General features: G+C 38.1%; 1 protein-coding gene across 1 annotated transcript in view; it reads left to right on the top strand.

Moving 5' to 3' along the window:
* LOC137296730 (uncharacterized) overlaps positions 1–10634 on the top strand; it is a 56904-nt gene extending 46270 nt beyond the window's left edge. The window contains exon 5 of the mRNA XM_067828564.1: positions 3483–10634. Within this exon, the coding sequence (XP_067684665.1) occupies positions 3483–4651 (1169 nt within the window). The 3' untranslated portion in view covers positions 4652–10634. The remainder of the gene's footprint in view (positions 1–3482) is intronic.
* The last annotated feature ends 4126 nt before the right edge of the window (positions 10635–14760 follow it).

Genomic DNA, 14760 nt, shown 5'->3' with positions numbered 1-14760 from the left:
TCTGTAAATAATCAAGTCTGGACCAGACAATTAAGTGATCAACAACATGAGCATCAATCTACTCAATTGGGAACCGATGACATGTGTCAACCAAGTCAGCGAGCCTGACCACCCGATCCCGTTAGTGGCCTCTTACGACAAGCATAGTCGCCTTTTGTGGCAAGCATGGGTTGCTGAAGGCCTATTCTTCCCCGGGACCTTCACAGGTCCTAAAATTTGTAAGTGATTTGTAAATATAAAGGCCATGGGACTATACTGCTTAAATTTGAATTAAAGTTAAGTTAAATTTCAACTTAAATTTAAGCTGTAATGTAACCCTTCTTGCTACTGTATCCTGTGTAGGTGTAATCCTGAGACACTATTCATTAAGTTCATGGTTGGTGTACCTACTGATAAAGCTTTGAATGCTAATTAAAGTGTTAGGTCAGTTATATGTTAAAGTATTCAAACAAACTACACATTTCTGTATAACCAAGGATCTCTGTAATTTTTAGTGTAAAGCATTTATACCAACTACTGGGTACATATTTCTGGTTCAAGTGATACTTGGAAACTATGTTAAGCATTAGAACCAGCTAAGACTTTCTGGTTCAAGTAATACAAGACATTTCTGTATCCACCATCTGGGCATTGATCACCATATTTATGACATCTAGTGTTCCTGCTATATGATCTTGTGGAGGGAAGCAGTGCACTTGATGGTAGATTTATCCTCCCTACAGGAGGAAAATTGGTAGTTATTACCATCATCTACTTACTGCAGATTTCAGGACGTACTTGCTTTAGACTAGATGACATGGAATATCACAGAAGTTATTGTGAACAGAAAAGTATTTTATTTCAACAGCTGTTTTGTCCAGAATGATTTTGTCATTATGTAGTTCAAAATGCCCATGGTTGTAACAGTACAGAGTTTATATCCCGGAGACAGGGGTTTTCAATGATGTACGACAAAAACTTAATTAGCATTGATGACATTGTTGAGATCATGTGATTCCTGTTTATATATTGCCCGTCACCAACAGATGAATGACCTTACAGTACTGTTGCTTGCTATTTTGGTTATATTTTAACGATTTATCACAGCATATCATATTCCAAAATATCGGTACACTACATTAACATGAAAACAAATATACAAACAGCTAAATATATGTGCAGTCCTTCTTTAAAAGTGTTACCTAAATCAAACTTACAATTAAATTAAATACAGATTATAGAAATTCTATTAGGCAACATCAAAATACATCCACACCTCAGCAGAAAGAACGAATGATGAATTTTCATTTGCTAGCGCTATATGAAAATGCTATGTGCCAATGGCAAAGAACCTAAAAGTCGTACCTACTGTTCTCCTCTGAAGGGCAATTAATTTCTCCTGCAGCAGTGGAAGTCATCTTTTTATGCTGCAGTTGCTCTAGCAATGCGGTTGTGTTGGAACTTATTATGGAAAAGAGGTACATGATACATGCTTCACACAACCAGATGTATGAGATGCTAAGAGGTCCTGTGTTATCGCTTTATCGACAACACAACGATAGAGTCGCCACTCATCGAAGAAAAAAACAAATACTTGAACCAATTATCTCCCCTTCTATCATCTTGTAACCCATTCAAGCATTCCTTGTCAAAACGAGCTTACAAACATGGCTGAATATTTGTGCATAATCTGATTTTTCGGTCTTATTTGATGTTATCTGAAATTCGATATCAGCAATCTGTGTGGTATTTCTAGGAGTTGAACTTGTTGACTTTTGTTGGGACAAATGAGGGATATTTTCACAGCTGAGGGTTTTTGTACACAGCAAGGTCATTGAATAGTTTAACAGAAAATAGTTTCCTGGTAAAATAGTACTTTCTTATGCTATCATTATTTCTCTTGCATTGTTGTGCTGTTTTCTTTGAGGCAGTGTTCAGGGTCTCACTTTGTACCCTTGTAGGGAACTGAGCCCAGGTCTTCAACATGACAATGAACACTTGAACCACTAGGCTACCTGGGGAGACCTTTATTAAGTAGATTACCCTGTTTTTCTAATTCGTCATTAGTTTTTGTTCAAGTCCCATGCAAATAACCTGTGATGCAATCACTAATCAGGTTCGAATCCAGGCTTGCTGCAGTTTGGTTTCTCAGCACCATACCCATGTTTGTTGATTTTCCCAAGTATAAAACATCTGAAAACTGCATCACTTAAGACCCTTCTCCCACACCAGCCTGACATTTGGTGCTATATCTATTCACAAAGAACTTAATTCAGCACACCTGTATTTTTTCAATGAAAGCTTTTCAACACACGTACATAAAACTTCTTGTGGGCTCCAAGCTGAAAAATCAGGTTTTTTCCCCATATGATCCTTCAACTCATAAAAAATGACAAAACGATTAAGAATGCATGTTGATTTTATAATGATAATTGATCATTTGGAAAAAGAAAGAAAATATTTTCATACAAAACCATATCTGTACAAGTATGGCCCTGGAATGTTACATGTTGAATTTATTGGTGAATGTGAACATTAAAAATGCTGTCTTACATGTCTGACACGATTCAAGGTCAGTACCGAGTATAACCTATATGTCACTGTATGACAGCCTTTCCTCCTCATACCCACTGTCAGCCTCCTGATCCTCTGAAGGGGTAATCTGTGCCATTTCCTGTGTAAAGCAGCTTCCAAATGATCAATGTTCTGCACACAACAACCAATCATGTCATAGATATGCTCCAAAGGGTTAGGATAGAGGCTCCTACAATCATGAGACGTGTGCTTAACTAAGTTCTTAGTGCATAGAATACTGACACTAACCTCACACATGTACAGCAGTCACAAACCTAAGATTATTGCAGGAACGGACATGGCTATTGGCCCATTAGTCGGATACAGATAGACGTTGAGACACATACCATTTCACATACCAGTAACCACTGGCATAAAATGAGCTGTATTTTATTTTTGAAGTATCTTACTACATTTACCCAAAGACTGTTTTGTGGATTAAGCTGGGATCGATGTAACAGAACTGAGTAAAAAGGGTCGAAACAGACAGAATGAATATGAAGAAAGCATGTGCAGTCATTGCAGTAGGAATAAAAGTTGTCTGTGATGAAATTGAGAATGGGGCTACTTGAAGTGACTGTGTAAAGAATTAGTTTCATGACTTTCCAAAAATAGCTGTGATTGCACTTTCAATAACATGGTTGGATGTGCCCTTGGAAATGAATGGTGTCCACTAGAAGGATAATTTTGTTCTGTCATCAGACTTGTTGAGGGTTCTTTCACAAAGTCTAGATAATAAGGCTTTCTGTTGTTTGAAGATTTGAATGGTTATTTTTCACTGAGATTGATAACCTTGTTAATTTCTGTATTAGTCATTGCCTATTCCAAATTCCTCATTTTTTTGTCTTTGAAAAAAAATACAGAATCAATTGAATTACGATTGTATTACTAAGGTTTCTAATTATGAACATATATTTTGTTTGTTTCAGTTGTCGACCATTTTCCTTATTTGGAGAACCCTGTGGACTACATTCCCGCCCACCTTGGCAAATATTTGGAGTTCCCGATTCCAAGAGGTGTGTTCTACGATCGTGAAGATGGAGACACTCGAGCACTCCAGTTGTCCTTGACCTTGCTCAATGGGCAGACGTTACCCAAAGACTTCTGGCTGCAGCTAAATGCCAGGAAGCAGATTATCTCTGGTCTCCCGCTTCTCGTTGACCTTGACATTAGCTATCACCTGATTACACTGGTTGCAACCGATTCACGTGGACAGTCGGTTAAAGACGCCATCAAGCTGTATGTTAACTCATCCTCCTTTGTCAGATTCACCCACAAGTTCATCATGACGTTCAAGATGGACTTTGCAGCGTTCATGAATGACAGAACCAACCTGAACAACCTGCTGAAACGCATCAGTTCCTACTTCGGCGACTCTTCCCCTGATAACATGGTTGTCATGGACGTCACCATGGGTTCCTTAGTCCTGACCTGGAGTAATACCACTCTAAACGGGGACATCTGCAACAACAAGACCATCAACAGGCTGTACAAACGAATGGTCAGGAAGGGTAACAATATTCGACCAAGCTTCAACCGTCATCTGAGTCCAGACTATCAGCTTCTTGACATCACCTATGAGCTGCAGGGAGCATGTGTTTACAAGCCAACAACATTTATCTCCCCTACCACTGAGGCTAGCACTACTGGTTCAGGACTGAGTATCTGGGCTCAAGTCGTCCTTCCAGTGATGATTATCCTTCTGCTTCTCTTGTTGATCCTTCTGATCATCCTTCTGGTGAATAGGAGAAGGAAACGACAGTCTGTATTGCAGAATTCAGAAAAACCTGTGTTTACAAATGACCGAAATCCTATAATTTTCCCTGAAGAAATGGAAGGGGATGATATGGGTCTTAAACCGAAAAAGCCAATAGTTTTACCCAATGACAGGAACCAGTCAGCATCACCATCGCCAAGGACAACATATTACTTTGAGGATGAGCCTCAGTCTGATCATGGTAGTAACTATGGGACAGGAAGTCGGACAGGGTCAGGTCGTCGACATCCCAAGTCACCTCCGCCATATTACCAACCTCATTCTGATCCGCCTCCGTACCGACTTCCTCCGCCCTACCTCAATAACACATCAGATGTTTGATGGGAATGAATGTTGCCATGGTGATTTGATGTTTGTTGAATGAATACTTACACAGACAGTTGTGTAGTCAAGATGTTTCTGGAGTTCATGATTGGACATAGCCTTTATGTTACCATGGTTTATGTTGTCTATTGTGTGTTGTTGTTAAGGAATATGTTGAGTTTCTGAGACAGAGATTTGTTGTGCAGTGTCCACTGTCTTGACTGGAGCGAATTGAATCTTCAGCCATTACAAACACATACAATCAAGAAGGCTTGATAGGAAGGGTACGTCATTCTTCAGATACCTACAGGATACATTTTCATGAAACAGAAGATTCTTTCTTCAATCACTGCATATCTAGTCACTGATTAAATAATCGGTTACATTTGTGCCTTGAACATATAATCAACTGAGAGCCCAGCTATTGTACTCTATATTATTCTGATGACATTTTTGTCGTTAGTTCATGAGAGTATTGTCAACACTATCAGTATTGTTACATTCATACAGTGAATGAGTTCTATATCAGATCAGTCCATCCAATGTACATTGTACATGTACAGTTTATTGAAGCTGTTCTTGTTATGGTGATATTTGTTATGTATACTACTCAAAAGAAGTTTGGGAACACCTGATTCTTTATTACTACTGTCATGCGAGATGTTAAAGAACCCTGGATTCTGTCTTATTTCCTATCATTCCTTGACACAATAAATATAACTGTGCAAAAGATTTGTCTTAATTTCTTTTGAGTAGTATGTGTGTGGCCAGTTGACAATCCAACATGTATGCAGACTTCAAAAGTCATCTTTGTCTGCTAGTGTGAGACTACCAAATTGTACTGAGGGCACCAAAATCCATTAATTTCAAAGCATGTGCATAGTTTAAACTGGTGTATTATCATCTATAGGTATTATGAATGATATTGTTCCGTCCATGGATGATTCGTTTGTTTAACTATTCAAGGGTTCATGTACACAAAGCAACAGTAGTACTGCAACAGATTAATCTCACCTGGTCTTGGTACACAAAACAACACCAGTGTTCATGTTAACACAAAAACCTGTGTGTTTCATGCCAATAAATCTACATTTCATGCACACGCACCCTCCCCCGAGACCTCACCACTTTGTGACTTGGGCAAGATTCAAGCACGATTCCAAGTGCTGTTTTATGAATGCAAAATTTTTTTCATACCAATAACACTGCAACATTTTAATTTCCATATCCTTCCTGACTAACTCATTTGGATTCAAAATTGGTCTGTGAGCAATTCATGATACAAGTTCCCTTTATGGTGTATGGAGAATTATAAACTCTAACTACCTTTCCTCATGCTCTTCTGTCAAAAGGCATTTTCTTTTCACCCATAATGGCTACACTGAGGAAATTTGACATTTCTGTCCTACTCATATTTTGTTTGTATCATTTCTTTTTTCATGTGTGTAGTTTGTTGCAAGTCCTTCGTAAATGTAATGTGAAATATTTGGATGTTAATGCCATATTTTATTATCAAGTTAGGTACGGTACAATAGCACTGTTTATAATTTGTCACTATTCAGTAGCTCGTATCACAGCATAATACCTCTTCTAGTGCTGCAGTTGCTTTGTACATGGAGTCTTCGTATACTGCTCAAAAGAAGTTAAGAATACCAGATTTTTCATATGACTATAGTCAGCCTGTTGTGGGCAGTAACTTCTTCTGAATGGTATACATCATTATGCAAGATTTCTATTATACCACATGCAATGTATCACACTTCTATACTCCACTCAGAGTCGATGTGCATTATAGCTACGTATCACACTTGTGGTCCACATGAATACTATGTATTACATCTGATATATATTTCAGGGCAGGCACATTTTCTTGAAGTAAATATAACTTTTATACCACCTTTAGCAATATTCCATCAATGTCATGGTCAAAAACTGAAAATGAGCTTCAAGCATTAGTCCATTTTGGGAACTGAACATGGACCAATGCAAGAGCAAGCACTCAAACATCTGCCCCATTTTCCTTCAATTGCAGCTGGCAGTTAGTATTGACTGTTCCATCTTTTCCATACTTGTGGCAATTCCAGTAGTGATTTTGGCAAACACTTTGTGCCCAAAAAGTTGATTTTAGTGCGAATACCACTTTCAGTTAAGATTTTGTGATGGTGCTGAAACTAGGAATAAAGTCAAGGGTGCTTCAATAACTGAAGTGAATTCGGATCTCTAAAATCAATAGATATTAAAACATATGGGCACCAAGACAGTCCTTGAATTCCAAGTGATTACATAGGGCCAGCTTCATTCGATATTTAATGATTTCAACAGAAGAATGCCAATGCTTCGCCAGATGGAACCAACAATCAGCATAACATTCTATGTACGAGCACAGTACCAAAGTTGGATATCTGATATTTTACTGACTTTTAACCTTTAATATTGTATATTTGATACTATTTACTTTGTACTTATTTTATTGACTGTTCAGCATGTTTATATATTTCATTACAAGGAATGGAAGATTGCTTTTCCATGGGTAATGAAATATGATTTTATGTGTGCTTCATTCACTGTCTCCCAACTCCATGCTTTCTATATGTGGTTTTGTTGAAAGTTTCGAATAATTTTACTTATTGGACCTCTTTGCAAGTTTTATCAGCTGACAACATACAATATGAGTTTCAGAACAATTGTTTTCCAGAACTGTATTATTTTACCTCTGGTCTATCTATTTATTGTTGTTATTTTATTGAATTTAATGACCACTAATACTGAATGAGTGAGTTTAGTTTTACTCTGCACTCAGCAATATTCCAGCTATATGGTAGCAGTCTGTAAATAATCAGTTCTGGACCAGACAATTAAGTGATCAGCATCATGAGCATCGATGTATGCAGCTGGGATCTGATGACATGTGTCAACCAAGTCAGCAAGCCTGACCACCTGATCTAGTTAGTCACCTTGTATGACAAGCATGTGTTACTGAAGATCAATTCTAACCTGGATCTTCATGGGTCAGTGAATTTAATGATTGCCAGTAGTAATCATTCTTTACCTTAGTTTGGTAATATCATCTAGTCAGCTGTCAAGGTCACATTCAGATCTTGTGATTTGCATTTGACATTTAGTCAGGTAGGATGTGTCATTTTAATCAACTTTGTTTAGGATTTCTTGTCAGAAAGTTTTACAGAACCATCATGACCATCCTTCTATGTCAGTCCACATGTAAATATGCACTTTCCTAAATTTGTTTTGTCTAGTCAATGCCTTGCTCAATTTGTAATCTATGTGTAGGTTGTAAAATATTTTGAATTCTGATTTGGTTGCTTTTTGTGAAGTTATTCTCTATATATTTATGGACAAAATCAAGAACATCTTGAAATTCAAGCGAATACTGCTTTTCACGGTGTAATCCAGATAAATTGATTACAATGCAAAGAATTTGTTGTCTGAATGTAGAAAACTGAACAATGTGTGATGTGTGCACAGGTTGCCATATTGGGCCTATGATCCACATACAGCTGAGAGAAACAAATAGTGGAACCACATGAAAATTCAAGCGCTGATTAAATGTTTTCCAGTTTTCATCACCAGTTTTGAATAAGGCTCTGTGAAAATACATGAAGGAAAACTACCATTAGATGGTGTTCCCTTATTTGTTTCTCTCAGTATATTATCACATGTATGTACACTATTTCACAGTCATAAGACATGGGTGTTCTGTGTGTATATTTTGTGTTTGTGTTGTATATTTTCAAAGGCAGTTTGTTCAACAACTTGGTTTATGGATTCTCTGCGATCGAAATTAGCATGCTGTTTTTACCTTCCTGTTACAACAAACTTCGCTTGGGACCTACCATTAGATATTAATGGGTAGTGGTGTCAACATGGTTGGTATTGCTGTGAAACAGGGGCTGAGCATTTCTCTGAACATCTTTCTTATCACATTTACTAAAAGACATTGATTTTTTTCCAATGCTTGGGCCCTTTATCTTTTGCCAAAATTAATCAAAATTAAAATTCCAGGCTCATTTGATAAATATCAAGTGGTTGGTCCCCAGTGAATAAAAAACCTGTTCTTCATTGCTGTAGGAAGGGAGCTAACTCTTTGATACTAAAGCGCAATTATTTCAAATGGAAAAAAATGTTCAACAGATTTGCGAAAATGGAAATAGAATTTCAGTCACAATTCTTTTCTTTTTTCTTTTTTTTTGAAAAAAAATCTGTATCTGTAGTATCCAAGAACTATTTACAAATGCCTAATTTCAATGTCCTTATATATCTATGTCTTCTTGCTTCACCCCATCCCACCCCTTGCCATTATGTGTAAGAAATGACAATGATTTCCTGACAACTAGTTTCAGACCATTGTGTGTGAGTACATATGTAGTGTATTAATGTTGACATAGTTTGTATGATGTAATGTTGTCCTCATCATGGTTGTGGACCTATGTCACAAATATTGAACACAATATCAGTGCTAGCTACTAACATTTATAAGGGAACTGAGATAAATGGGATCAAACCATGTACACAACATCGTAGGCTAGGGAAATATGCCCATGATATCATGTACTGTATTACCTACTCTGCTGCCTGACTGACAGCTGGGGATTGACTTTATTCCAGTTAGAACACTGTGCAGGTGTGAGTCGTACATCACTTCTTTGAGAACCCATGGACAGGGGCATGGTACTGTCTAAGTAAACTTAGTCTCAGTACTTTTCATTGCACTCCACTACTGAGTCTAAAAAAACCTACTAGGAGGTCGCATGAGGTAATCTTTGAGACTGACCAATCAGAACACAGCTTACCAAATCATGAAATTGAACATTTGCACATACCTTTTGAACTTTTGCCTCGGAAAGCATTGTACCCAAATGATTCTGATTGCTATTTTTTATACGATGGCTACTGGGTAATGCACATGGAGCAAGCTACAGTATCAACAGTGATTAAATAGTTGCTGAAAATGGCGTTTTTGTCAATATTAAAGGATGTCTTCTTGTGGAAATATTAACTGATGGTAACCATGTCATCAGAAAGCCCTAAGCATATATATTTTTGTGCAGATTTAGATTTTGTTTATTGAGGGATCAGTGTCAGTGACTAGCAATTTTTTTAAGTCCCACTAAACCCGAAACAGTAGCCATTGTTTGTTCAGCCTTCTCACATTTGATAGGTCAAAGGTTACCTGACGCGACATACTACTGGGTTTTGTTAGACTCAATAGTGGAGTGCAACTAAGACTAAGTTTACTGGGGCATGGTGCTGACTACCTCAGAAACACAGTTGTGCTGAATCTGAGATTGGAGCCCATGATCACTGGTTCATGGACTGGAAAAGGGACACAACTCTGAACAGTAAACCTGTGCACCATATGGGTGCAAATAGGCTTTTTAGTGGCCTATGTCGCCCTAAAACTGTGAAACCAACCAACCTGAGCACCATCTAAAGGGAGTGTCATACTGGATAACAGATGGTAGTTTAATTAGAAGTCAATAAGTTCAGCTAGTGAAATGTTATTTTTGATGATGTGAATTGTTGTTTAAAAATAGCAGATATGTATACTTGGGCAACGGAGGAATGAGTAGACAATCCCATGAAATTCCAAACCATCTTTCATGAGCCATGGACAGTTGTGTTGGACCAGCAATGCCAATGACCAAGTATTTATAGTGCTACCTGTACAGGACAAATGTTCTAGGGTTTCCATGGAGTCACAATACCCAGGACTGACATGAACAATTTACTTCAGCTGCATTGTACATTCAGTATGCCTTATTAAGGGTGAATCCTATACTGGAAGAAGATTATCTATCAATATAAATTCAGTTATTGAAAATGACTAAGCTTAAGATACTAATAACCTCTGTAACACCTATCCATGCTTCTCTGTTAATAAATGTGAAGAGTAAAGCAAGGGAGACAACTCTGTTCCATTGTTGTGATTGTATATAATGTGCACTTGCTTGATCCTCTCCAGCAATTAAACCGTCCCACATTACATGGTGTCACATTATTTGAGGCAACAATAATATTCATTTGTCTTTTGCTTCGTGGGCATTGGAGTAGCCCAGTGGTGTAAGCCTTGGCTTGTACTTCAGTGACATGGGGTCGATTTCCCACATGGGCACAATGTGTAAAGCTCATTTATGGTGTACCCTGCTGTGATATTAGAGGAATATTGCTGAAAGCTTCAGTAACCCATGCTTCTCATATGAGGCGACTAACATCAGGTGGTCAGGCTTGCTGACTGTCGACACATGTCATAGTGTCCCAACTGGATAGATCACTTGCTCGCTTCTCCAGTGTGGATAATCCCCTTGATAATCCTCTCCATCTACTTGAAGCACATTTGAATTATACTTTATGATCATATATATTTGACGGAAGAGACAGTTGTAACGATGGAATAGGTCAGAGAAGTGCAGAGTTCAAGGGGAAGGCCATTCCACTGACATGATGCTCAGAAAGAGGGACCCGTGAAGTTCCTGGGGTAGAACAGGCTTTCAGCAACCTATGCTTGCCATAATAGGTGACTGTGCTTGTCGTAAGATTCGACTAACAGGATCGGGTGGTCAGGCTCGCTGACTTGTTTGATGCATGTCATGGGTTCCTAATTGCACAGATCGATGCTCATGTTGATCACTGGATTGTTTGGTCCAGACTCGATTATTTACAGACCGCTGCCATATAGCTTGAATATTGTGGTGCGGTGTAAAACTAAACTCAGTCACTCAGAAAGAGTAACATCTTTGTTCAAAGTATATTCGGTTTATCTACAACCAAATGTTGTTTGTGACACTCAGCAATGTTTCAGACTTTTTTTACATTTTTTCTTGGCATGGATAGTGTTGAATGTAAAGTTGGCTGCATACTAAGTTTGTCATTGGTGCATATTCAAAAACACTTTGAATGTTGATTGCACCATTCATTTGGGACATCAAGACAGCATCTCCACAAACATATTGTTAGCATTACAGAAGCTTAAAGGGGCACTGATGCGGAGCGAATAATGTTTCTCGCCAACAGTCTAATTACGAAACCAAACAGCAAATTGGTCAGCACCCGCTCCTTCGACCGTGACGGACAAAGGAACTGGGCTCCTGTCCATATTAGCAGAATTTCTTCACCTAAACAGTCAGGAGGCCGGATGCCCATCATATGCCATTATTTAAAAATATCTATGGTATTCCTTGTTTGATCGTAACCAAATATCCCAGCAGTGTAGTTCTTTTCGGATGCTTGGATGGTATAGTTACTGATCCAATGTGATCCTATTTCTGTGTTTTCAACCTCGATATTCAATCATGTTACATGAAAATATGATGTCTACAGGCACGTAGCAAGCCATAAGCCATTTGTTTCAGTACGGAAGATTGCAAAGCTTTATATTTAGGTAGTTTTGAGTGTTGGTTCAGCTGTGATAGCAAATATCCTACATAAATTTTGGTAGCTATGGTAGCTACAATGGTTTATTATTTATGATAATAGAAACACACAGTTGATTTATTTGAATTCGTAAACAAAAAACGATGACTGCCTTTGGTAGAGAAATTTTCTGGCGCAAAAAAACCCTTATTTCACCTATTTACCCAAGTACACACCAAATGCCTGTGTGTATTCCTTACGTAACGAAATTCCGTTGGTATCCTCAAAACAGTTTCGGCCCATAAGTGTTTTCAGCCTGCATGCGACACAGAGATTACATCTTCCCTGCTGTAACTCGCGTTTGATGGTGTAAACCTACACGTGTTATTTGTCATCATTCTCTGGATGGTCAATTAATTAATTTATAACAGGTATAATTAGTAGTAACACCACTGCGGTTACTCAACAAAGGTTCCCATTTGGCATTTCTCCTGTCTGGAGTAAATACTCAGCATTATAAATTAAGGTCTGTAATGGCAAATGTATTGTATGTTATGTAATATGTGCATGTAAGTGATGCAAGAGGGTTTATCAGCTGAGGTACAAAAACAAACATCGATCAAAGGATTAACCGATAACACACTGATTGATTAATTACTTTTATTTTCTAGCGGATTTGTCAAAAGGCAGTGTGTGTAGATGACTACACCCTGTCGTAAAGTGTGAGTGCAAAAACAACATCCTCCCTTCAAAGAATTAACCATAGGGTTGATTGATTGATTGCTCATTATTGGTTAACTAAATTACTTAGAATAGTGGACATCATACAATTAGTTGTCAGGTGTGCGATCTTGGGAGACCAATGAGAGGTTTATCAGGTTTTCACCAACGAAAGACGTGAAACGATGTGTTACTTTTTCGCAAATGAGACAGTTGTAAGACACGACACACAGCAGGATTATTTACCAGCTGCAGATGAATGGAATACGATTTATTTTACGTGGATATTGATGGATACATTCCTGAACAAGGTAGTAGCCTGACATTGTTGCTATAAAATTAGTCTGTTTAACATTCATTATTTGCATTTTGTTTTAATCTATTTGTTGTAGCATTCAGCAGAATCTGTATGACAGAAAACACACACTAGTTCGCGTACGTGTGTGAAATAGGATCCACATTGGCAATCTATACAATGTATAAATGTTGCTGTTAAGTTAGAAATTTACTATGAGTATAAGCAGATCGTGTGTTCTTTTATTAATTTTCAGAATCATACAAATATGACAATAAACTAATTAGGGTTATGAGACAAAATATAGAGACGTACATTGGCTTCGTTATTTTTCCGTCCTAATAGTTTTTTACCATTTCTACCACTGGCAGATGATTAACCTTCAAAGTGTTTTATTTGTTTTTATAATATATTTGTAATGAAGTAAAAATGACTTCACCTAAGTTGATCTGTCCATAATTAAACTATCAATTGCGCTTACGGACAGCGCAGCAGAGGTCACGAACCAGTCACGAATGCTGGGATATCATCCGGGTACTCACGGGAGAAAAACAATAACAAAAGTTTACACCAGTCCACGGAAATTGCTCCGCATCAGTGCCCCTTTAACAACATGTTTGGTAGATGCATACAACAATGCGGTGCATTAAATCTCTGTATAAGAATCTCCAGTATACTATGCCAACAAGATATGGATATCTTGTTCCTGGGCATTAATGTCCATGATGTAGTAAGTACTTACAGCATGTTCTTGTCTCGTCGACATCAGGGCCCCGTTTCACAAACGTCTCGTAAGCCTAAGATCTCGTAACCCTCCTCGTAGCACCCGTCCCTCCTATACTGTAACATAGGGAGGTACCAATGCTACGAGAAAAGCTACGAGATCTTAGGCTTACGAGGGATTTGTGAAACGGGGCCCAGGGCTGTAACAGTGGTCGTATTGTTATTATTTGTCACAGATTAAGATAATAAATGCAGCTTCCGGTGGAGGACCTGGGCACTCTCCTGATCTCCAGGAAATCGGGAGGTCCCGAATCATGGTTCCAAGAACGGTAGTGTAATCAGGAGGTCCCAAATCATGGCTCCAAGAACGGTAGTGTAATCAGATCCTGTGACAAGTATCATCAATTTTAAAATAACTCGCAACTTGTATCGTTAATTGTAAACAAGACACATGAAAAGTATGATTAGTTGTAAATCAACACGTGACAAATATCATCAGCTTAAAACAACACGTGACAAGTATCATTTGTTTAATAACACGAGACAGGCATCAACAATTGTAAGATAAAACCTCACAAGCAACATCAGTTGTACAATAACACGTGACAAATATCAGTTGTAAAAAGAAAAGCAAAAACAAACAAACAAACAAAAAAACCCGTGACAGGCTTCATTAATTGTAAGGTAAAACCCAAAAAGCACCGTCATTTGTGCAATAACACCTTAGACATTAAGCTGCTGTGAACAGTGGAAAGAATGGTCACTTATGATCAGTTACAACCACGATGACACAGTGAGTGAGCCAACTTTTACTTCGCTTTTCGCAATAGTCTGGCAGTATAATGGAGGGGGACACCAGAAATGGGCTTCACATATTGTGCCTACGTGGGATGACATAGAGGAATCAGCTGCAGACTGCCATGCTGATCCGAGACATATGTTGCCTTGGTAACCGGAATAAGAGCGCATTCCTAGACAATGCGAAATATTTTGCGCATTAGTATCTGCGACTAGAAACACT

This window comes from Haliotis asinina, chromosome 9 (assembly GCF_037392515.1).
Source record: "Haliotis asinina isolate JCU_RB_2024 chromosome 9, JCU_Hal_asi_v2, whole genome shotgun sequence".
NCBI lineage: Eukaryota > Metazoa > Mollusca > Gastropoda > Lepetellida > Haliotidae > Haliotis > Haliotis asinina.
The sequence above is the reverse complement of the archived record's forward strand: the minus strand, read 5'-3'. Positions and strand labels throughout refer to the sequence as shown.